At 37.6% G+C, this 23,364-nt stretch overlaps 2 protein-coding genes across 2 annotated transcripts; both read right to left on the bottom strand.

Annotated features, from left to right (window-relative positions):
• Positions 1-3,427: 3,427 nt before the first annotated feature.
• Positions 3,428-4,399, bottom strand: LOC118712944 (olfactory receptor 52Z1). Its single transcript, XM_036427223.1, has one exon. The coding sequence runs from the start codon at positions 4,397-4,399 to the stop codon at positions 3,428-3,430; it is 972 nt and encodes a 323-aa protein (XP_036283116.1).
• Positions 4,400-12,208: 7,809 nt separating this feature from the next.
• Positions 12,209-23,109, bottom strand: LOC118713221 (olfactory receptor 51V1-like). The gene is given in 3 exon segments (XM_036427621.1): positions 12,209-13,137; positions 13,140-13,170; positions 23,086-23,109. Coding segments are annotated over 3 exon segments (984 nt in total).
• Positions 23,110-23,364: the final 255 nt, after the last annotated feature.

Raw genomic sequence — 23,364 nt, 5'->3', positions numbered from 1 at the left:
TAAATGGGATGGGACCCTTGGTTAGGTATAACCAGTGGAGTACTAATAAATATTTCACAAGTAGATCTCTGGGTGAAAAATGCCCTGATCTGTATCAGTTACCAATTTATTTGGTTAAATACTTCCACTTTAATGCTACTACCATAATTCCACTGAATGTAGATCTGAGATGTTTATAATTAGTTTTCTCAAAATGGTACAAGACAGTATCAAGAGGCAAACTATAGTTAGCTAATCCTAGATATCAGATACATACTTATCCAAGTGGAACTGAGAGCAGGCACATCCATCCACGTACTCCATTTCTTGCTGTTTCCTTCTAATTGGGCTGAAGGCACAGTTTCTACATCTACTTATATGTGTTTGGCTGACTGGTAGGGAAGGCAAGAGGAAACAGATCCTAAAGGAGCAATGAATCATGACTAATTATTCTCAGAGCCTTCAGTTAGACTCTAGAGAAGGTAAAAGAACGAGTCTCACTGAAAGGCATGCCGAGAACTATACATAAATAAATACATATACAAAAAAAGGAAAATAACACAAATTTAATTTTAAAAAATTTAAATTGTAATTTAGATGTAGAGAAATTGTTTATAGTTTAGATATTTTCAATATGGCTTTCTCTTGTCTTTCAACTTTGTTTATTTTGTCACACACAATGTCATACAAAATTTTATGTAATCAATTTAACATATTTTTATGACATATACTTTTCATTCTTAAGCTATCCCATACACAAAGTCAAAAATACAGTAATAAAGGAAGAAATAGAACAGTAGATACAGATAGAAAATGATATAGGAATATAATAATAAAAGAGAAATATAAACAGTAATAGTGAAAAAGAGCAATAGAAGACAAAGATGAGAAAGGGAAGAAAAAAACTTTAACTTCATTTGGAGTTTGTTTTGAGGACTTGGGTGATAAGGGTTTTGTTTAATTCTCAAATATGTAAATAATTTATTCAATGCTATGTATTAATTTGTAGTCTGTTCTTCAACCATTTTGAGGACTGCATATTCTATTTTGATTTTTATAGAAATAAAATCTACTTACTATGTATTCTGCTCTTTGATCTGCATTTCTGTTTTGTTATACTTCATTGATGTAATTATTCCTTTTTTTATAGATATAAATTCACATCTAACTGATGGTTATGTTTTTAAATTCCTGCTCATTAACAGAATAGTGAGTTGATTATATTGTAAATGATAAATGTATTGAATCACTATATTGTATTCCTGAAACAAATGTAGCCAATGTAAGATTGCATATCAACTATACTTAAATAAAAATAAATTTTAAGATGTAGAAAAAATTCAGTTTATTCTTTAATTTGTTGCTCATGCTTTTGTCACATTTAAGAATCTATTTTTACATCTAATGTCTTGATGTACCTCTATATTTTCTTCTAAGTAGTTTATGGTTTTTATCATTTATATTTAGTAGTTTGCTCTGTTTTTATACAAGCTGGTTGTTAATATTTATTTGAAAGAATAAATATGCAAATATTAGCAAGAGAGAGAGAGAGAAGGATTTATTGCATTCATTGGTTGATTCTTGTATGTGTGCCCTGATTGGGGATCAAACCAGCAACTTTGAAGTATGGGGACTATACTCTACCTAATGAGCTACCTGGCTGGACTCTTCTTGCTTTATTTAGATAAGTTTCAGCACCCTCATTTTAAAAATATATATCCTATCTGAAAAAGTATGTCAGATGTCCTTAAGGCCCTATAGAACGCTCCATTTCCATTTTGTGTGGCATTGTCTCCCTTAAACATTGTTAATAAGCTGAAGCTTTAGTAGTCAAAAAATAGTAGGACAATAAAAGTCTTTTTCAAAAATTTCCGGACCAGAACGGTAATATTGAATTTGGCAGTGAAGCATAGATAGTGACCTGAAGATTTCTTTAAAATTAAGGCTGTAAATTCAATCATATTTTGTTCCTATATTATACATTCTGGACATGAAATTAGCATTTCTTATTTTCCTATTGCCAAATGGGAGCATAAAAAAATGGCTCAAGGCCACTTAATCGGGAGTTCTGTTATCATGCTCTAATCTATTGATTCATTCCTTGAATAATTTGCCCTTGAATCAGAAAGTTCTTTTTAAAAAATACATTTTTATTGATTTCAGAGAGGAAGGGAAAGGGAGAGAGAAACAGAAATATCAGTGATGAGAGAGAATTATTGATTGGCAGCCTCCTGCACACTCCCAACTGGGAATCCAGCCTGCAACTTGGGCATGTTCTCTGACTTGGATTTGAACAATGACCTGCTGGTTCCTAGGTCAATGCTGAACCTCTGAGCCATGCCTCTTAGGCCAGAAACTTCTTATCTGCTGCAACTTCTATCAACATTTTATGTGACTTCAGTATCTAGGATGGTGACCCATTCCAAACATTTTTCTGAGGATTATTGAAAACAGGCTTAGGTTGTCTGGTGGATTAGGTCCTTTAATGTATTTATTTAGAAAAAATATCACCATTATCAAAACAAAACAAATAAATATTAAGTAAATATTGAATACATTATATGACATATTTAATTTAATTATCAAGCCAATAAGGAGGTTAGTAAAATAAATCCATTTTACCAGCTGAGAACCAAAATACAGTGTCCCCCAAAATATATATATATATATATATATGCTTTGAATAATTATAAAGGCAGTGTTCATTAAAATACATTTTTTAAACTAAATTTAATGGGGCAATATGGGTTAATAAGATTATATATGTGTCTTTATTTCATTATATTTTAGTGACCTAAATGAATTTACCATCAGAGCTCTTGATTGCTTTTGTTTTTTAACTTTATTTTTATTGTTGATACTATTATAGATGTCCTCTTAAAATTTTCAAGTATATAATTTTGTTATACATCATCTGTATGTTGCATTGTTTACCCATCACCCAAAGTCAAATCTTCTCCCATCAACATGTATTTGACCTCCTTTATCCTTTACTACTGCCCAAACCCCCCTTTTCTCTGGTAACCACCATATTATTGTCTGAGTCTATGAGTTTTGTTTATTTTTCTTTGTTTATTTTTAGCTTTCATTTTTATATCACACATATGAGTATAACCATACGGTTTTTAACTTGTTCTGTATGACTTATTTCACTTAGCATTATATCCTAAAGATCCTTCCATATGGTAGAAAATTGCAGTATTTCTTCTTTTTATGGCGAGTAGTATTCCATTGCATATATGTACCACATCTTCTTCATCTAATCATCTTGCCATAGAACACTTTGTTTTTTTCATGTCTTGGTTACCATGAATAATGCTGCAATGAACATTGTGGTGCATATATTTTTGGGAATGAAAGTTTTCAAACTTTGAGGCTAGATGCACAGGAGAGGGATTGCTGGGTCATATGATAATTGTATCCTTAACTTTTTAATGTATTCTTTATTTTAACAACATGTGCTAATGGGGGAGAAAAGCAAAATTACTCGCTCTTGAATCTGTTTGGTCTTCACCCCATAAATAATGGGGTTGAGCATAGGCGGCACCACTACATAGAGGTTGGCTATTAGAATGTGGATATGGTGAGGGATGATTTTACCCCCAAAGCGATGGGCAAAAAATGAAAAGAATGCTGGAGCATAGAACATAAGTATGACACAAATGTGGGAACCACATGTACTAAGAGCCTTACATCTGGCAGCCCAAGAAGGTATCCGAAACACTGTGAGAAGGATCATTGTGTAGGACACAATGATAAACACTACATCCAGTCCTGTAGAGAGTAGAGCCACAGTCAGACCATAAATTATGTTGACATTGATGTTGTCACATGCCAATCTAGCAATACCCATGTGCTCACAGTAGGAATGGGGAATGATATTTCTCCCACAATATGTAAGTCGGTATACCAGGAAAATAAATGGAAAGCATATGATAAAGCTCCTGATCACAGCTGCTATGCCAATCTTCCTAATGACTGAGGAGGTTAGGATTGTGGTATATCTCAGTGGCCAACAGATGGCCACATAGCGGTCAAATGCCATGGCCAAGAGAATAGCAGATTCTGCCACAAAGATGAAATGTATGAAGAACATCTGAGATACACAGCTACCAAAGGATGTGTCCATGGAATGGAACCAGAAGATTGCCAGCATCTTGGGGGCTGTTGCTGTGGAGAGCAGGACATCTGCTAAGGCCAGCATGGAAAGGAAGAGATACATGGGCTCATGGAGATTGCACTCAGTCGTGATTAAGAAGATTAGAAAGATATTGCCTACAACTGCCACAATGTACATAGAACAAATAGGAATGGAGATCCAGGTGTGCGAATCTTCCAGTCCTGGGATTCCAATCAAGACATACCATATATCCTGGGGATCGGTATGATTGTAAAAGGTAGGCACCACCTGTGGCTGCATACTCCAGACCTAGTACCTTTACTGAAAGGGGCTGACTGAGGATTCAGAAGCACTACCTTAGGCTGAATGATATCTGATCAAATCGTCTTTCATCCCAATATATTCTTCTCTGTGAAAGAATAATGAGATGGATTAACTAGCCTAAAAGTGTACTCTGACTCCTTCCATGGAAGAGTTAAATATATCCTGAAAAAAAAAAAGTTAACATTTCATAAGTTCTTAATATGTCATAGTATTTTATGTATATTAACTTATTAAATTTTCATGATAGCTTATTAAAAAGACTTTTACAGTAATCCATGACATGGATACTGTTATTATTTCTATTGATGAAAAAAGAAAACATCCATTAGACCTTCAGCCTTTTGCCGGTCCCACTAGATTCAAAATCAGGCAGGGTAAATTCGAAAGCTCTGATTTTAATGACCACTCAATGCTGGCTATAAAAATAAAACTAGATATAAACATGTCATTGAATTTTCATCCCTGAGTACACAGACAGATGTGAAAGTGAATTATACTGCTTATGGAAGAGGAAAGGAACAGGTGTTGACAAAATAGATTTCAAGAAATATGGGCCATATGCCCTTTTCAACATTGAGTAAAAACTGATTTGATGCTAAGCCTTGTGATAGTCATTGAGGCCACACAGGAGAATTAATTGATCCCTGTCTGCCAATCAATACATCCCTTAAAATTGTAGGTCTGACCTTAAAAACTATTTTAAATGCCAAATTGAGTTGGGTTCTTAAATGAATATGCTTAGCATGTGGTGAAGGAAAATCATTCTAATCCACTTGGGTCACTGAATAAAAATCAGACAATATGCTTTTTATTCCTAAAGACTACCATAGCAGCAAATAACTTAATGCTTTCACATTATAAAGCAGAAGTCTATAGTTTTTCAAAAAAGAAAGGGAAGAAAATTTATTAATTACTATTTTTATAAGTTTGAAAAGAATGTAGACAGAAGAAGGGAGATGTTGGGTGAAAAGTCAGGCTAGGAGATACAATATTAGGATAAGCTCTATACTAGTATGTGTGTTTGTGTACATGTAGACATAGATATAAATCAACGTGTAGACATAGGTACAAAATAAATGGGTGACAAATGGCTCCCTCAGTCTCAATTCTCAAATAAAAGCTAGCTAAATATCTTATTTTTTAAGGTTGTACATAGGCTTCAGAATGACTGCCTCTTTATCTCTTGATTTTACTGCAGTCCAGTGCATTAATCATTGTACAGTATAGTTCTACTACCTTTACTTTTATGGGGTCTTCAATATAGTAATTCCTTTCTTTATATGATTGAAAAGTTTGGCCTCTGTGTGTTTTTTTTTTGTTATAAAATAGAACATATAATATACAAATGGTCATCCCATTATTCTTTTATATAAGCTTCAGTGTAATTCTTTTAAAATAATATGTTGATATGCATAAATATATGGATCTACTTTAATTATATAGATTAATTGTATAACCATTTAACATACAGCTATGATTACTTGTTTGAAAATTTTAATGGGCTTTTGATACTTCAGGGAGTGATAGAGAAGATAATTTGAGTACTCTTATACAGACCTATGACAGAGCCATATATGTGAGTGTAGTGCTGTGAAGGTGGGGCTTACAGTGAGTGAGGTTTCATAAGGACATTAAGTTGGATGGGGCTAGAAAGGGTCAGTGGGAGAAGAAGGGGAAATATGTAATACTTTCAACAAAAAAGAGTTTTAAAAAAGATGGGGGATATAAGAGTCTAAGTAATAGAAAGAAATACAGAAACGTAGATGGGAGGGAGGAAAATAAATTTTGCAAGTGTTCTTCCAACTCTACTGGTCATCTGGGATACCAGTGATCTGTTTTGTTTTATTAGGTTTTAGCATTATCACATGTGGTTACCTAATTTACATGCCTGGGGCTCCTTGTAGCATTATATTATAATATTACTTATGGAATATTCTGACTGAATCTTTAATAAATGCACGAGGAACTGTGTGGTAATACAAATAGTGTGCTTATAGGGCCACACAGAATTGAATTTAAATGCTGACCAAGTCATATTATGGCTGCATGGCCATTTAAAAGTTACTTAATTTGTGGTTCAGTTTTTATTTGTAAAATATCTAAAGACAAGCACCTAAAGCATCAACTCTGAAGTTAGTATTTTGGGATGTTCACTATGTAAACCAAATATGATTCTATTGCCAACAACATATGCAATTAGAACACTAACAAAATTACCATCATTAAGACTAAAAATTTCATTTTCTGGACTTTAGGCTTATGAGCCATTAAACAGATACTGAAGTGGTTTAGGATATCCATAAAATCCATGACTTGTTTTCCCATACTGAGCACATGATACCAATTGGTAATTTTTACCCCAAAAGTGTAATTTTACTTTTATAAGGTACAGAAAGTTTAACATACTGATAATAGACACTTGGGCTTAAATATAGAGTACTGTTGCCCTATCACCAATGTAACATTTTCATTATAGAAAAGGGAGTTAAATATCTGAGTTTCAGCTTTTTCTAACCCAGCACCTGATGTATAATGAATATTCAGTAAATTCTATGGGGGGAAAATCATTATATATATATTCAAAACACTACCTTTGTAATTATATTTGTAGTGTATACACTGTATAAATTTTTGAGATACCCTGTATATATACTTTATCTTTAACTGCTAAACTTGTTAAATAACTGAGACTTGTTTTTATGTACTGGGATATAAGATCAATGTATACAAGCACTACATTCAGATCTGCATGTCAAAAAACAACAACACATAAAACAACCATTACATTAACATATTCTAAATGAAAAACACATGTATTTGTGCTCTTTGCAGAGGGCCCATTTAATAAAAGAGCACAAAGAGACACTGCAATTGCAGGTGAAATTTGGAATTAAAGTCACGTCCGATGTATCATAGGGTTAAAGAAATTGCGAGATGATTCTGATCCAGAAAGAATGAGTAGCTTCTACAGTTTCCTGATTTTTTCCCCTCCTGGTGTCTTGTTCTATATATCTTCACTAAGCATAATTCAGTTTACTTACCTTTATTTTCTAGGATCCTGAAAGATGAGTAGAGAAAAAAATTAAAAGCAAGATTTTCAAAACACAAATAGGAATCTGAAACTCCCTATTTATACCTTCTTTTGGGCATCTTTCAGGAGGAGCATCTTCAGCCCCTGGAGGATTGCATTTTATTCTTCTCCTAGAAAAGACATAGCCTCAAGCTGGTACATAGTCCTAAGGGAGAAGCACACTTGCTTTCTCATCCTCTATGATTTATTCAGTTGCTCCTCTGAAGAGCATTCTCAGACACTCAAATAATCACATGCAATTAAATACCAAGTTCCCTTTACATGTCAGAGACTCATGCTACTGGAGTACATGGAGACATTTTCAAATATTAGCTTTCAGTGCCACCTGTGGAAGAATTGTATGGTTCTTAGAAGGCTCCTAAAACTGCGTTCTGTCATCTTAATTACTTTGAAATGTTTAGGCTCTTGAGTGTGGTCACATAGCATCAGAGGAGTCCAGATCCTTTTTATCCTTTGAAACACATTTTAAAGGCTTTAATGTGGGTTATAGTTGGAGGAAAAAGGAAATAAATACAAATTCCACAATACTAATGGGATTTAAAAAGATAAGGTAATTCTACCTAATAAAAGAGTAATATGCAAATTAACCATCACTCTGCTACACCCACCAGTCACACCCACCACCCAATCAGAGCAAGTATGCACATTAACCCCAACCAAGATTGCTGTGGCCACAGAGAACCGGAGGGAGGCTTGGGTTTCCCTGACAATGGAGGAAGCTAAGCTTTCCACATACCTTGACAGGCCCAGGTCTCCATACAAGGGTACAAAGTTTAAATTATAGAAGATACATAAATCACAACAGAAATGGCTGCCACCATGGAGCGAGCAGAAGGCTTGGTTCCACTCCAGGCTACAAAGTTTCAATTGCAGAAGATAAATAAATTTCAGATATCAGAGCCTCCGCTTGGGTCTCCTCTTGGGTCTATGGCTGGCCTGCAAACCACCACAAGTCCCTCACACAGGCCACCCCATGCCCCAAGGGAACCCCCATCCTAATCTGGGACATACCTTCAGGGCAAACCAGCTGACCCTCACCCAGGCACCAGGCCTTTATCCTATCTAATAAAAGAGTAATATGCAGATTGACCATCACTCCAACACACAAGATGGCTCCCTCCATGTGGTCAAAGATCCTGCTCCCATGTGGACACAACATGGCCACCACAAGATGGCCAGCAAGGGAAGGCAGTTGGGAGGCACCAGGCCTGCAAGGGAGGACAGTTGGGGCTGATCAGGCAAGCAAGGAAGGGGAGTTAGGGGTGACCAGATTGGCAGAGGAGGGAAGTTGGGGGCAAACAGGCTGGCAGGGGAGCAGTTAGACATCAATCAGGCTGGCATGCGAGTGGTTAAGGGGTGATCAGGCTGGCAGGCAGAAGCTGCTAAGGGCAATCAGGAAGGCAGGCAGGTGAGCAGTTGGGAGTCAGAAGTCCTGATTTGTGAGAGGGCTATCCGACTGCCCGTTTAGGCCCAATCCAGGTAGCATTGGGTCTAAATGGGAAGTCGGACATCCCTTGAAGGGTCCCAGAGAGGGTGCAGTCTGGGCTGAGGGACACCTCCCCTCGAACCCCCCATGCATGAATTTTGTGCACTGGGCCTCTAGTAAATATATGTATATCATCTGGTACAACAACATTTTTGTCTCTTCAATGATTAATGTTGTTATATTCTTCTGTTTTCTGTAGAGTGAATTAAAAGAAGCAATGGGGATAAAAGGGAGAGATCAACCAAAGGACTTATGTGCACACATGTGAGCCTAACCAGTGGTCAAGAGCAATAGAGGGGTGGAGGCATCAGTTGGGGTGGGGGAGTGGAATGAGGGGTTAAGGACAAATATGTGATACCTTAATCAATAAAGAAATTAATTAAAAAACAAAACAAAACAAAAAAGTAGTAATGATGAGTACAAAAAAATTAAAATAAAAAATAAAACTGACTCCATGCAAATGAGATTTGTGGAGAAAGGAATACTTGCTCATTAACTTCTTTCAAATAGAGCCTCCCAAATAACCCTGATGTGCTAGTATTTAATAACTACTTCCTGAAAGCTACTTTCACCTATATTAGCATAGACTCCCTATAAATATAATGACAGACCATCAGCTGACCTCGATTGGATGATCAATATCAGACAAATGGCCAAATCAGCCAGGCAGTTACCTAGACATGTTTGTAATTACTGGCTGAGAGAAGCTGTATGTCATTACACATGTGAATATTATCTGGAAAGAGAGCCATGAAATGTCCCCGGCATTTCAAATGCTATGTATCCAAATATATTGAAACTAAAAATGATGGCTTTTTGAATAGCTTTTCCCAGTAGTTTTGAATATATAAAAGGAAAAATACTTATTTTCCCACCTATCCTTGAAAAGCAAATTAAGGGAATCAAAGTACAGTAGAGGAAAAGAGATTGAGGAAGAAGAGTGAGAAATTAAGTGACAATAGAAGTTGGTCTCTACATCTGATTTTCTGATGGTGAGCCGAACAAAGAATGGGAGGCATAGGTTGAGGCTGTAGGCTCTACTTATTCTGATGCTTTCCAATCTGGGGACTCTGCAGTCTTGGTTATCTGATCTCTGAAGATTTTTGGTTTATTTATTTATTTATTTATTTAATCACTCAGGCCACCCCACGCCCCAAAGGAATCCACATCCTGATCCGGGACACACCTTCAGGGCAAACCAGCTGGCCCCCACCCATGCACCAGGCTTCTATCCTATCTAATAAAAGAGTAATATGCAGATTGACCATCACTCCAACACACAAGATGGCTGTCCCCATGTGGTCAAAGATCCTGCCCCTATGTGGACACAAGATGGCCACCACAAGATGGCCAGCAAGGGAAGGCAGTTGGGAGGCACCAGGCCTGCAAAGGAGGACAGTTGAGATGGACTAGGTCTGCAAGGGAGGGCAGTTGGAGGCAATCAACCCTGCAGGGGAGGGCAGTTAGGGGTGACCAGGCTGGCAGAGGAGAGAAGCTGGGGGCAAACAGGCTGGCAGGCAGGTGAGCAGTTGGGAGCCAGCAGTCCTGGATTGTGAGAGGGATGTCCAACTGCCCGTTTAGGCCCTATCCCACTAGTGAGGGGTCCCAGATTGGAGACGGTGCAGGCTTGGCTGAGGGACACACCCTGCCCCCCATCCCCAAATGCACGAATCAGTCTGCTGATCTGGACCATGAAGTTATCCATCATCATTAGGGAAATTAGTACAATATCTGACATTTATTATAACTTAATTAATTACAGTTATTTTGGTTCTGTAGCAAGAGAACAAATCCCATTCAATTAGCAATTAGAGTACAGTTATTTTTCATCCACATGTTAGACACTACTTTATTTCTGGTATCTTTGGCTAACTCCTCATTGATTTAATAAAATTTACTCTCTTCTTCTTCTAATTAAACCCCTGCTCTAACCTCAAAGTCTTAATTAATTATCCTGTGGATAATTTTACATTTTTATTTCTGGCAAAGATACTTTAGTCTGTTCAGGAAATTTAGTCTGTACTGAAAATTAAGCCAATATTTTTTTCTTTTGATTCAATAAACAGAAACTAATTAATTGAATGAAATGCAGAAAGGAGAAAAATACATACACATTATTTTAAATGAAAGTTTCAAATGCATATGTTAGATTTATATATAAAATATTAAGATATACTTGCTTTCTTGGTGTAAAATTAGTGCATTAATCTGTTGAGTGTTAATACTTTCTATCTTGTATATCTAAGAGATTATAGGAAGATTAAAACAATTACTTCTCTTTATCCCTATAGACAATTAACTGATTTCTTTTTTTCATGATCTCAGGGTCAGTCTTAAGCACACAGTTTCATCTGTTTGGGACATTGTTTGGTATTTAAAAGCAAAGGATTCAGAGAAAAATCCACTTTCAGCTACATATAACATATAACAAAACGTAAGCCTCTCAATCTAGAGTGGATGTGATAAAAGTTGAATTGCAAGCTGTATTTGATTATATGTTCTTTTATTTCTATACCTGCACTGCCTAATAAATGGTCTTTTAATATTTAAATATAAATTAACTACAGTTAACCAGAATTTGCAAAGGATTTGCCCACTTGTGCTATGTACATTCCAAGAGCTCAGTAGCCATATGCAACTATTGATCTACTTATTCTATGTGATAGAACATTTCCATCATTTTAGAAAAATTCTGGTTGGACAATTCTGGCCCAGATAGAAACCACAATATTCCTGTGAGTTTGGTATTTTTCTCATTTTGAAGATTAATTAACTATTAATATATCTCAGGGAATTAAAGAAGCTGTTAAGTTATACACTTTTGAAACTATAAGACATAGGATTTGAATTTACTGCAAAGAAAATATTTGAAAAAATATTTTTGGGAACTTGACTACTTACACACTTTCTTGAATGTTACTGTACTTGTGAAATAACTTACATATGTTTTGTTTTTCACAAAGCAACAGTTGATAGGGTTTATGAAATGTTTCAGATGGAATCTCCCACTTCCAACTCCAAGAACAACTCATTTTCTGGTCATAGATGAAAATGGAATTTGTTTATGGGTCATCCTCTGATTACATTTAAAGTATCATTTTAAAATCAAGAATCATGGACTCAGGATTAAAGCTCCAACTCTAATACAATTTATTTTTGTATACTTACTAGTGTTGTCTCTTTTTATTTCTTAAAAGACCTGAGTATCTCAATGTATTTTCAGAGAAAAAAGTCTGAGCATCCTGCTACGGATCTGTTGGGTCTTGACACTGTAGATGATGGGGTTCATCAAAGGTGGGAAAAGGATATAGATGTTGCCCATGAGGACATGGACCATGGGGGAGAGATGCTTGCCAAAACGGTGCACCATTGTTAGGCCAATGATAGGGATGTAGAACACCAGGACGGCACAGATGTGGGAGATACAGGTCTGAAAGGACTTACGTCGCTCCTCCTGAGAGGCAATTGCCAGGACTGATTTAAGAATCATGACATAGGAGAAAAGGATAAGAACAGCATCCAACAGTAGTGTGCAAATGACCAGCATCAGGGCATAGTAGCTATTGAATTGGATGTCTGAGCAAGCTAGATGGAGAAGGTCCTGGTGCAGGCAGAAAGAGTGAGAAAGGATGTGGGGATGGCAGTAATTTAAGAACTTTAGGCGAATAATAACTGGGGGTATGAGTAGTGTACTCCTACATAAGATTGCCACCCCAATTTTTATGATTTTGTCATTAGTTAGGATGGAAGAATAGCGTAGTGGGTGGCAAATGGCGATGTAGCGGTCAAAAGCCATAGCGAGGAGGACCGAGGACTCCATGAAAGACAGACCATGGATGAAATAGGACTGGGCGATACAGGCGTCCAGACTGACTTCCTGGCTGAGCCCCCACAGGATCCCCAGCACCGTGTGCACTGTGGACAGCCCCATGCACAGGTCAGTGAGGGCCAGCATGGCCAGGAAGTAGAACATGGGCTGGTGCAGGCTGGGCTCAGTCCGGATCACATGCAGCACCATGCAATTGCCCAGAAGTACCATGGCATAGATGGCAGAGAAGGGGATGGAGATCCACGGATATTGCTGCTCCAGGCCAGAAAATCCAGTGAGATGGAAGGAGGAGAAATTCATACTAGGGCAATTGAAGCAATCACTCTGGAACTGAAATACGTCTTCAGGCAGCAAGAGTGTTTATTTCAAAGGAAATGATTCAATTTCAGGTGAGTTAGATGGAATTTTGAAGTAAACAGCATTATGCTAAAAGTCAACTGACTTGACAAAACACAGCCAAGCAACTCTATTGCTATTAGAGGTATATTACCTGCTGTGTGGAAGAGAAGGGTCTTTTCCTGATGTCATCGAAGAGTCATTATTCATCCACTGGCAGGCTCAGAGCTGTACTTAGAAGCCACATGTAAGAACAAATAGTTTATAGTAGAAGACTAATTTTCAGAAAAGATATGGGATATTTTCTCGAGGATGCTGGTGAGATGCTATAGCTGTAAAATTGGGAGTTGAGGCTCTCAAAATAATTCTCCTCCTCTACCCTCCAGTTCATTAAGCATTTAAGAATAATCTTAAAGATTTACTATTATAAGTGCATTTAAATAGTCGTTTCATACCCATCATTTCTTATATTGTGCTGCCTCCAGATGTATTTTTCCTCCAAATAGTATTTAATGAAGGTGTTTCTATTTCATTCCACTCCAGATGACATAGCCAACAATTACATTTCCTTCCTTGGTGGTAGATGGGGAAGGATATTTATACACAAGGCCTTTGGTGAATGATTTCCCATAGGAGCACTGTTCCTCTGGGATGTCGGACTCCTCTGTGCCTGTGGGGCACGGAGACTTCGGTTGTAGACCCACACCCTCTGGCATCAGCCCATTGTTTTCTGGGTACTTGTTCATTCATTCAATGGGTCCATCCAGTTTTCATCTAATATGCTTTTATGAAAACTCAATAAAAGTTGTTTTTTTCTCCTTTAGAATGTGCCATTTTAAAGACCAGAAGGTTAATGTAAAAATACCTGTCTATGTCTAGAATTTTAAAAGCCTTATTGCAGTAGAATTGATTGGCTTCTTCTTCACATATTTTCCTGCCTTAATAAAGTTCTGGCCCTGAAAGTCTTCGCAAAAGATTTAAAGGCTCCTGTGAAGTAGACAGGTGTTTAAAAGTCCATACTGGCTTTCCTGTTTGAGTTAATTATTTCAATGTGTGAAAGTAACTTCAGATTCTGGCTTGCTTTTGTGACCTATTACTCATCTTTATTATTATACTAGTGGCCAGGTGCCTGAAATTCATGCACATTAAAAGGGAATGAATTACAGGAAATATTGTAATATTGCTATTTGCCCTTTCTCTATAATAGAATTGTCAGAGTCGAAAGAAAATTAGTAAAATGTATATGAAAATCTCCCTCCTGTCAGAGTCTGGGTTGTGCCACAGGTCAGAGTCAAGTCCTGGCCCACCCATGTGCACCTCGAAATTGCGCCAGATCGAGACCCAGCCGGCCTCACCCCCACTGGCCAAGTCTCAGACCCAGCTGGCCCCAACCCCCTCAAGCCCTGCTGATCAGTCATTACAGTATCATGGCATATTAGCCTTATCTCATCAGGCAGCTCCTCAGGTTAATCTTCTTCTGAATGTACCTGTCCAAGTAGAGTATAAAAAGTGTTTCATAAAAAATAATTTTTCTACATTTCCTGTAACACTCTTGAATTATTTTCTATTGCTACAACATTGTAACAGTTCCTACTTATTTCCTATCATGATCACTATTACTAAAACAGTACTTTTTGTCCCTGTCAACATTAGACAACTTAGCTCACTATTTTAATACATTTTCTCCAGCAAATGAAATTTCTTTGCCCTTAAAAAAAAATTGGTCAGCTTTTAAACATTTATTTTTTCAAAATTACCATTTCCCTTCTTTTATGAGACTTCTCTCCCAATGTTCTCTCTGCCTAAGACGGTTTTTCACAAGGAGGAGACAGAGGTTGAGGAAAAGTTCCTCAACCGCTGCTTCCTTTTGTAAAACAGTCTTTCCTTGTCCTGTGCATCTCTTCTAGTTGGCTGTTCCTGGGTTTTATCCTTTATAATAAATTCATAATAGTAAGCTAAAAACAAAAAACAAAAAACAACAGTCCTAAATTTTCCCCTCTGCATCCCAACCATCACTTTTTAGAAAACCCCTTAACTAAAGCATGTTCCCATATATTTTGATAACACATATTTATATTTATAAATGTTGCACAATTATAGAGGTACAAAAATAAGATAAATACAAATACATTGTAAAAATGCCACATGCATCCTTATCGCCACACTCTACCAGTCTTGGGTCATTGAATATAAGGATTAGATGACATATAAAACAGACACTGCCAAAGGAATCCTTGCTAACCGTGGGTACAACACTCAGAATTCAAAAAAGATTCCTATAATTCTGGCCCAGACATATAGACAAATCCCTGGAATCGAGGACAAAAGAATCAAAAAATGTAGACATACATGAAAAGCACAGCTGAAACCGGTTTGGCTCAGTGGTAGAGCATCGGCCTGTGGACTGAAAGATCCCAGGTTCGATTCCAGTCAAGGGCATATACATTGGTTGTGGGCACATCCCCGATAGGAAGTGTGCAAGAGGCAGCTGTTCGATGTTTCTCTCTCATCGACGTTTCTAGCTCTCTATCTCTCTCCCTTCCTCTCTGTAAAAAAAAAAAAAAATATATATATATATATATATATATATATATATATATATATATATATATATATATAAAAGAAAAGCACATAACTCTCCTTCAGGCTTCTTCAAACTAACCACAAATTTTTATGGTGCCTCCACAGAGAGTATCAACCTTTTAGCAATTGAAGATCAATAAATCTTGGAATTTTTTTAAAGTTCTATTTTAATATGTAGGATGGGAGTCAGGAGAGGATAGTGTTGATGAGACAAATCAATGAAGATTTCAAGAGGAAAATGTTCAGATATGTCAGATGCACCATATGCTCCACCTGCACTAAAAAAGAGAGAACAAAAAGGCCAACATTTCCCCAAACATCATGCTGTGTTATGGCACCTCAAAGTCATGTGCATAATAATTTTTTTTTTTAAATTTGTAACAACCAGAACAATGCCTGGCATAAAATAAAATAAAATAAACAAAATAAGAAGCAGTGAATTTGAGTCTGGGGAAATAATAAGATTCTGATACCCCCTCTGTGTACTTCATCTAAAATTCTGTAATGTTCATTTAGAAAGCACATATGGGATCAAATTAAACACATCATACTTTCAGGGGACTTTTTTCTTATTATTTTTTTAAAATTCAAACTGACCCAAATGTCCAGGCACCTGTATTTTTATTTCTATTCTTGGATATAATTCCATATATTATTATTTTTCAAATTAGATAGATTAATGACCAATAGTTTTTGCTTACCCTAAAGCAGTGGTCGGCAAACTATGGCTCACAAGCCACATGCGGTTCTTTGGCCCCTTGAGTTTTAAGCAAATGCCAGCTTAGGAGTACCCTAATTAAGTTAATAACAATGTACCTATCTATATAGTTTAAGTTTAAAAATTTGGCTCTCAAAATAAATTTCAATCATTGTACTGTCGATGTTTGGCTCTGTTGACTAATGAGTTTGCAGATCACTGCCCTAAAGGCATAGATAAAGAATTTGGGTCTAAAATTCAACGTCTTTATAATTATATTGACTAGAAAACATTGTTGATGCTTTTAAGACAGTCCATGTTTTTGCTTATTCTTCAGTCTAATTATTTAATGACACCCACACAAGAACTACTTTGAACAATTAATTATATTGCCACATTCTGAGAGATAATTTCTCTAGTAGTCCCAACTGTCCACCAGCAGGGGGCAGAAGTAATCCATTGACTCTCTCACCTCCAACCCCAGCTTTCTTCAAAGAAGCATAAAACAGGTTTGCTTTAGACCTGCTTAAGCATAAGTCCGGCCAACCATTTTAGCCCTTAGGGTGGCTAAAGAATTAAGAACCTTCTGTAAGTCTAATCCAAAGAATGTGTGTTCAGAGATTCTGATACTCTAACCCGGGAGATAATTTATTCAGCACAAATCCAGAGTAGACTTGAAATTTCAGTTTAAGAGTTATGATTATTAAATTTGTGAATGAGTCCTTTATTGTATATTATTTTATTTCTTTGTTTATATATTCTTTATGACATATTTATACTTTTTCTATTTATATTGATAATAAATGTATTATTATCATAATTAAAATATTGAAACATTATTATCCATAATTTAGAAGCATAACAAATATTATATTACTAGTACATGGTGCATATGTTTAACTGTAGCCATCTGGGTATTTAATACATTTCCCTTAGGATTTGTATGATTTGATTAAACTATGACATAAACACAGGAGTTTACCTATTTAATTTTGATAGTTTTCTATATCTAAGAAAATGTGAGACAATTTAAATTAAAAAAAAAACCAGATATAATAAAATGACAAACACTAAATGAAAGATGAAAACCAAGAAAAAAGTTCAAAAGAGGTGGCAACTAAATCTCTCTTTAATTATACTAAAACACACATTTAATTTTTTTAGTATAAATATATAAAGTATTATACATATTTAAAATTGTCCCCAAAGAATTGCAGAATAGGTCAATAAAAGCTAATTCAGGCCAATAAAATCTAATTACAGAATAGGCTAACAAAATGTTATCAAATAAAATTTAACTCATTTTCAAGATAAAGAAATTTGTAAAGATTTTCTAAGAAATTAAGTAACAAAACCCAGGAAGGGGAAGTTTTCTGTCATTATTTGTCCAAATAGGTTTTCCATTTCTTGCGCTCTCTCTTCTTCTTCTGGCACCCCATTATACAAAGGTTGGTATGGTTAAAGTTGTCCCAGAAACTCCTTACACTATTATCATTTTCCCTCTTTTTTGTTGAGCTCATTGGGTGTTTTCTGTTTCTTTATGTTCCAACTAGACTCTAGTACTCTAGAGGCCCAGTACAGTTGAAATTTGTGCACTAAAGGGGGTGGGGGTAAGAGGGTGTTTCCCTCAGCCCTGCCTGCACCCTCTCCAATTTGGGACCCCTCGAGGGATGTTCGACTATCTGTTTAGGCCTTATCTCACCTAAATGGGCAGTCGGTCATCCCTCTCACAATCCAGGACTGTAGGTTTCCAACTGCTCACCTACTTGCCTTCCTGATTGCCCCTAACTGCTTCTGCCTGCCAGCTTGATCACCCCCTAACCACTCCCCTGCCAGCCTGATTGATGCCTAACTGCTCCCCTTCCAGCCTGTTTGCCCCTAATTGCCCTCCCCTGAAGGCCTGGTCCTCCCCAACTGCCCTTCCCTGCATGCCCAATCACTCCCAACTTCCCTCCTCTGTTGGGCTGTTCACCCCTAACTGCCCTCCCCTGCTGGCAATCTTGTAGTGGCCATCTTCTAGCCACATGGGGGCAGCCAATATGGTCAATCTGCATATTACTCTTTTATTAGAAAGGATAGAGGCCTGGTGCATTGGTGGAGGCCAGCTGGCTTGCCCTGAAGGTGTCCTAAATCTAGATGGGGGTTCCCTTGGGGCATGGGGTGGCCTGGGCAAGGGACCTGTGGTACTTTGCAGTCCAGCCACCCCCCCAGCAACCCAAGTGGAGGCCCTGGTATCTGGGATTTATTTATCTTCTATAATTGAAACTTTGTAGCCTGGAGCAGAGCCAAGCCTCCTGCTCATTTTGAGGTGGCAGCCATTTTTTGGGGGGATTTATTTATCTTCTATATTTGAAACTTTGTAGCCACAAGCAGAGGCCAAGGCAGGCCAGGGCTGCAGAAGCTTGATTTCTTCCATCACTGGAGGAAACCCTAGCCTCCTGCTCTCTCCAGCTCCCTGGCTGCCACCATTTTTGTTGGGATTTATTTATCTTCTGTAATTAAAACTTTGTAGCCTGGAGTGGAGGCCTGGGCCTGTCAGGGAGTGTGGAAAGCTTGGCTTCCTCCATTACCGGGTAACTCAAGCCTCTCTCTTGCTCTCTCTGAGGCCACAGTCATCTTGTTGGGTTAATTTGCATACTTGTTCCTGATTGACTGGTGGGAGTGGCTTGTGGATATAATGGGGTGATGGCTAATTTGAATATTACTCTTTTATTAGATAGGATGATTTAACTATCTCTTTCAGCTACTCTATTGTTGAATCTCTGTAATGTACTAGTATTCTTCATTTCAGTTAGTGTGTTCTTCATTTCTGACTGGTTTTTTGTTATGTCTCTTATGTCTTTGTTGGAGTATTTATTAAGTTCATTTTAAATTCATTGAGCATCTTTATAACTAGTATTTTCACCTCTGGATCTGGAAGAATGTTTGTTTTTATTTTGTTTAGTTCTTTTTCTGGAAATTCTGTTCTGTTCTTTCATTTGAGACATTTTGTTTTTGTTTGTTAGTATTCTGTCTCCTCAGATTGTCAGCTTCTATGTGTCAGGTAAAACTGCTAAGTCTTCTGGGCTTGGTAGAGTGGCTTCATGCAGTAGAAGTCCTGTAGGGCACAGTGGTGCAGCTTCAGGTCCACCCCACATGTGAGCTATGTGCACCTTCTTGCTGTAGTTGAGCCTTGATTGCATTTGCCACATCAATGCCAAGGATTTATTATCACGCTGATAGGCTATTACCATGGAGGATCTTCTTTGCAGGGGTTGACCCCATGGAACAGAATACAATTCAGTGGAGCTCAGACTCCCACCCTGTCCACCCCTTAAGTGTGTTGTTCAGGGAGGTAATTGGGTGGTGCTTCCACATTATCTGAAGTTATTCACCAGGTATGCTGGTTCTAGGGCCTCCCAGGAAGTGCAGGCAAAGATCAGCAACTTGCCTGTGTCTCTCTTGGGGCCACCTTCCATGAGCTCCAAAGTGATCTGCAGATGGTTGCTACTTGTGCTGGATTTGGGAAAGGCCAAGCTCTGAACCAAGGCTGGTTGTTGCTAGTGCAGAGAATGGGGCTTAGGGAAAGGTATGGGGCACACAGAGGCCAGATTCTGCTTATTTGAGAGATTTTTGGGAAAGTTGGCTGCAAGAGCCCAGAAAGGCCTTTGGGCCCACAAGTTGGGTGGGGTGGGGCTTCAAGGAATCACCAGGGCAGGGTGGACAGTGTTAGCCATGTTGATTTAGACTCAGCCATGTCATCTGCCTCCCAGCTCTGTGGTGGGAGAGCTCAGCAAAGGTACAATGGCTTCTGCCAGCACTCTACCTGGAAAAAGGTGCCCTTCCATCCCCTACCCTGATGCCAGAAAATTTATTTCCTCCCCATGTGTTCCTGATGCCTTTAAAGCTGCTGCCCCAGTGCTGGGCCTAAGAGTGAGTGAATTGCAGCAAATTAGTGCATTGACCCTTTAAGAGGAATGTCTGGGGCTCCAGAAGCCCTCCTCCTCATTCAGCTACAATCTCCATTAGTGTCTATATCCAGAAGTTATCAGGGCTTCTTTTCCCAACACAGAAACACTGGGCAGGTGTTTCTGGTGTAGGGCTGAAGCTTCTCACTCCTAAAGGGGACCTCCACCCCCAATTTTTAACTAATATATATGGGAGTAGAACCAGCCAATTTTGTATTTCTGCCCCTTTGTGTGGCTTCTTCCACATATTCTTAGTTATAAGACTTCTGTTCAGCTAGGTTTTGGGTGGTTCAGAATGATGGTTATTCTGTAGTTTAGTTGTAATTTTGATGTGGTTATAGGAAGTTTCCTATACTGCATTTACATACACTGCTATCTTGACTGGAACTGTACATCATTTTTAGTGAGGTGTCATCTGTTAAATTATTTGGCTACCGAATAGTTCTTAACTACATAAAAAGGGATAGCAATGGAAGAATGCAAAAAAAAAAAAAAAAAAAAAAAAAAGGGGGGGGGGAAATTAATGAAAAGAAAACTTTTCTAGAGTAGTGCTGAAAATTTGCTATGCAGAGAAAAGTATAATGAACCCAACTGTGTACCTGAAATTCAGAATTATCATCACCATGTTCATTATTGAAACAAAACAAAAAAAGGGGTAGTAATCAAAATACTCTTTCTATTTCTATATGGGAATGAAAACAAGATTTTCTTCTTTGCCCAGCATCTGAACAAGTTGAATAAAGTCTATCATATGTATACAGAGGAAAAACAATTCATCCAAACAGTGGTAAGTCTGCCCTAATGCTGTTGTTGATTTCATAAGCCTCTATATAATGCTTTATTATTTGCTTTTTTTTTTTAACCTATGCACTTTACTGTCAAGCACCTACCTCATGCAAGGGTGTTAGTTATCAATGGATTGCCTCTCAATTACAAATCTCACTCTTAATGGACTTTTCTGTGATAATGGAGGTAGATTCTTAAAAATTCCAGTTGACATGATGATAAGTTGTGCTGGCGAAGCCCTAGAAGAAGAGGATTCTCTTCCTAGTTCTGTTGTGATCCTTTAGTCAGGATCCTGCAAAAATCTCTGTCTCTGCAGCACCAGACTATGGCAAGGCACTCAGCCCCTTTGGTGCCAGCCTTTGCAGCAGAACATTTCAGGCTAGCAACTCCTGTGAGCAGCTCCCCTTTTTATACCCCATGGATAGCTTTGCAGTGGGGTGCTATTCTTCTGGAATTTTCCCATGACTCACTTCTTCAATCCTCAGTTTTATAGAAAGATCTGGGGTTCAGTTAATTTATGTGAGTGGCTTCCACTGACACCCCATGGAGCAAATTCTTAATAAGTAGCTTCTTATGCATCTTCCTTTAGGCAACTTTGCAGCCTCAAAAATTGTTTAACCTTCTGTTGAGCCTCGGGAATGCTCTCTGTCAAGAGTTTTGCTTATCAGTCCCAGGAGAACTACCTCCCCCAGATTGTTTCTTAATTCATTGCTCTACATAAGAACTAGGAGCAGTGACTGTGCTGTCTCTAACATGGTTAACATAGATTCCTATGTCTTCTCTTATATTTTTAGAATCATCTTTACTCCTTATTGACTAATCTTCAATTTCTCCAATTTCTGGTTATATTTAACAATTCCTTATCATTAAATGTTTCTTTTCAAATTTCAGTGTGGTTTTAGCCTCCTAATTGAAGCTGATACTCTGGTCTGTTCAATAAGAAACAAATCACACAGATTCCTGAATATAAGAGGTTGGGGAATATGAATGGTGCTAGGTAAGCAATAATATTTCTTGTTTTAGTTTTCTGTTTCATGAAACAGCTCTTTTAGGCATCATAATGAATATTAATTAATGACACCTCTTCTACTCTTATTGTTCATAATAATTTTAACAAAACACTATTGGATTATATTTGCTAAGACATGTATCAGGCACTGTGAAGTGTCAGATGTTGCAATAAACTTTTTTGTATGCCTTATCTCATTTAATCCTTTACAGCCACACCGTAAGACATATGTTCGTTTAGATATTTTATAGAAAAGAAAAATGAGGTTCAGGCAGCATATGTGAAATGGTAATGTTGTATTTAATCCAGGCTGCTTGATTTCAAAGTTTATGTTCTAAACTGCTATTCCATTTTATCTCACTTGTCAATTTGTTGTACAAGCATCTCATATGCAGAGTGGTTAGATTGCATTCTTTTTTTTTTTTTATAAATTTCTAACTTTAAATGTGTCCTCTACAGTGTTCACCAAAGTTTATATTCATATTTTAGTTTATCCTGTCCTATCTTATCCTGCCCTGTCCTGTCCTTCCTTAACCTATCTACCAGGAGGCAGTTTTGTTTCAATTCTTTCCTTCTTACTTGAACTTATCAGAATACCAAGCATGCTACTGATATGGGCAGAAATGGAATGTTGGGGAATCTGCTAGAATTGTAAGAACTCCTAAACATGCTCTATTAACAGGGGTTGTTTTATTCTGATTAAACAAGGCACATTTTAACCTAGCTGGCAGCTTTACTCAGGACCTGGGAGCTCACCTGGAAATTCAGCCCATACTCCTTTATTATCATGGAAAGATTAACAACTTTGCTGCAAAAACCAGAATTGCCAGCTCTTGGAAGACCTCTGCCCTTTTTGCATATCACTAAACCCTTTGAAGAGCCCCAGCCCCCTGCTTACCTGTGTTAACTGCCCATTCGGCATACCCTCTGGATAGTTCCTCATGCAATCTTTGTCCTTTTACCCAATATAAGCTGCTGGCTTATGATGGGGTGCAGAGCAGGTTTTTATGGATGACCTGCTGGCAATATTGGAATAAACGTGCATGTATGATTCAACCCCGTCTCTGCTTAATTGGCTCAAGTGTGACAGGCAGCAGGGACCCATTGATGGTCCTGTTATGCTGTACTTGTCAGTGGTTTGGTACATGCCATTCACCCTTTCCATTTTTCCCCCCTT

The sequence above is a fragment of the Pipistrellus kuhlii genome, unplaced genomic scaffold (assembly GCF_014108245.1).
Source record: "Pipistrellus kuhlii isolate mPipKuh1 unplaced genomic scaffold, mPipKuh1.p scaffold_m20_p_9, whole genome shotgun sequence".
In the NCBI taxonomy this organism is placed as follows: Eukaryota; Metazoa; Chordata; class Mammalia; order Chiroptera; family Vespertilionidae; genus Pipistrellus; species Pipistrellus kuhlii.
The sequence above is the reverse complement of the archived record's forward strand: the minus strand, read 5'-3'. Positions and strand labels throughout refer to the sequence as shown.

Bases quoted from the DNA above. Each gene is read 5' to 3' on its own strand.
- LOC118712944 (XM_036427223.1), bottom strand. From the start codon at position 4,399: ATGCAGCCACAGGTGGTGCCTACCTTTTACAATCATACCGATCCCCAG.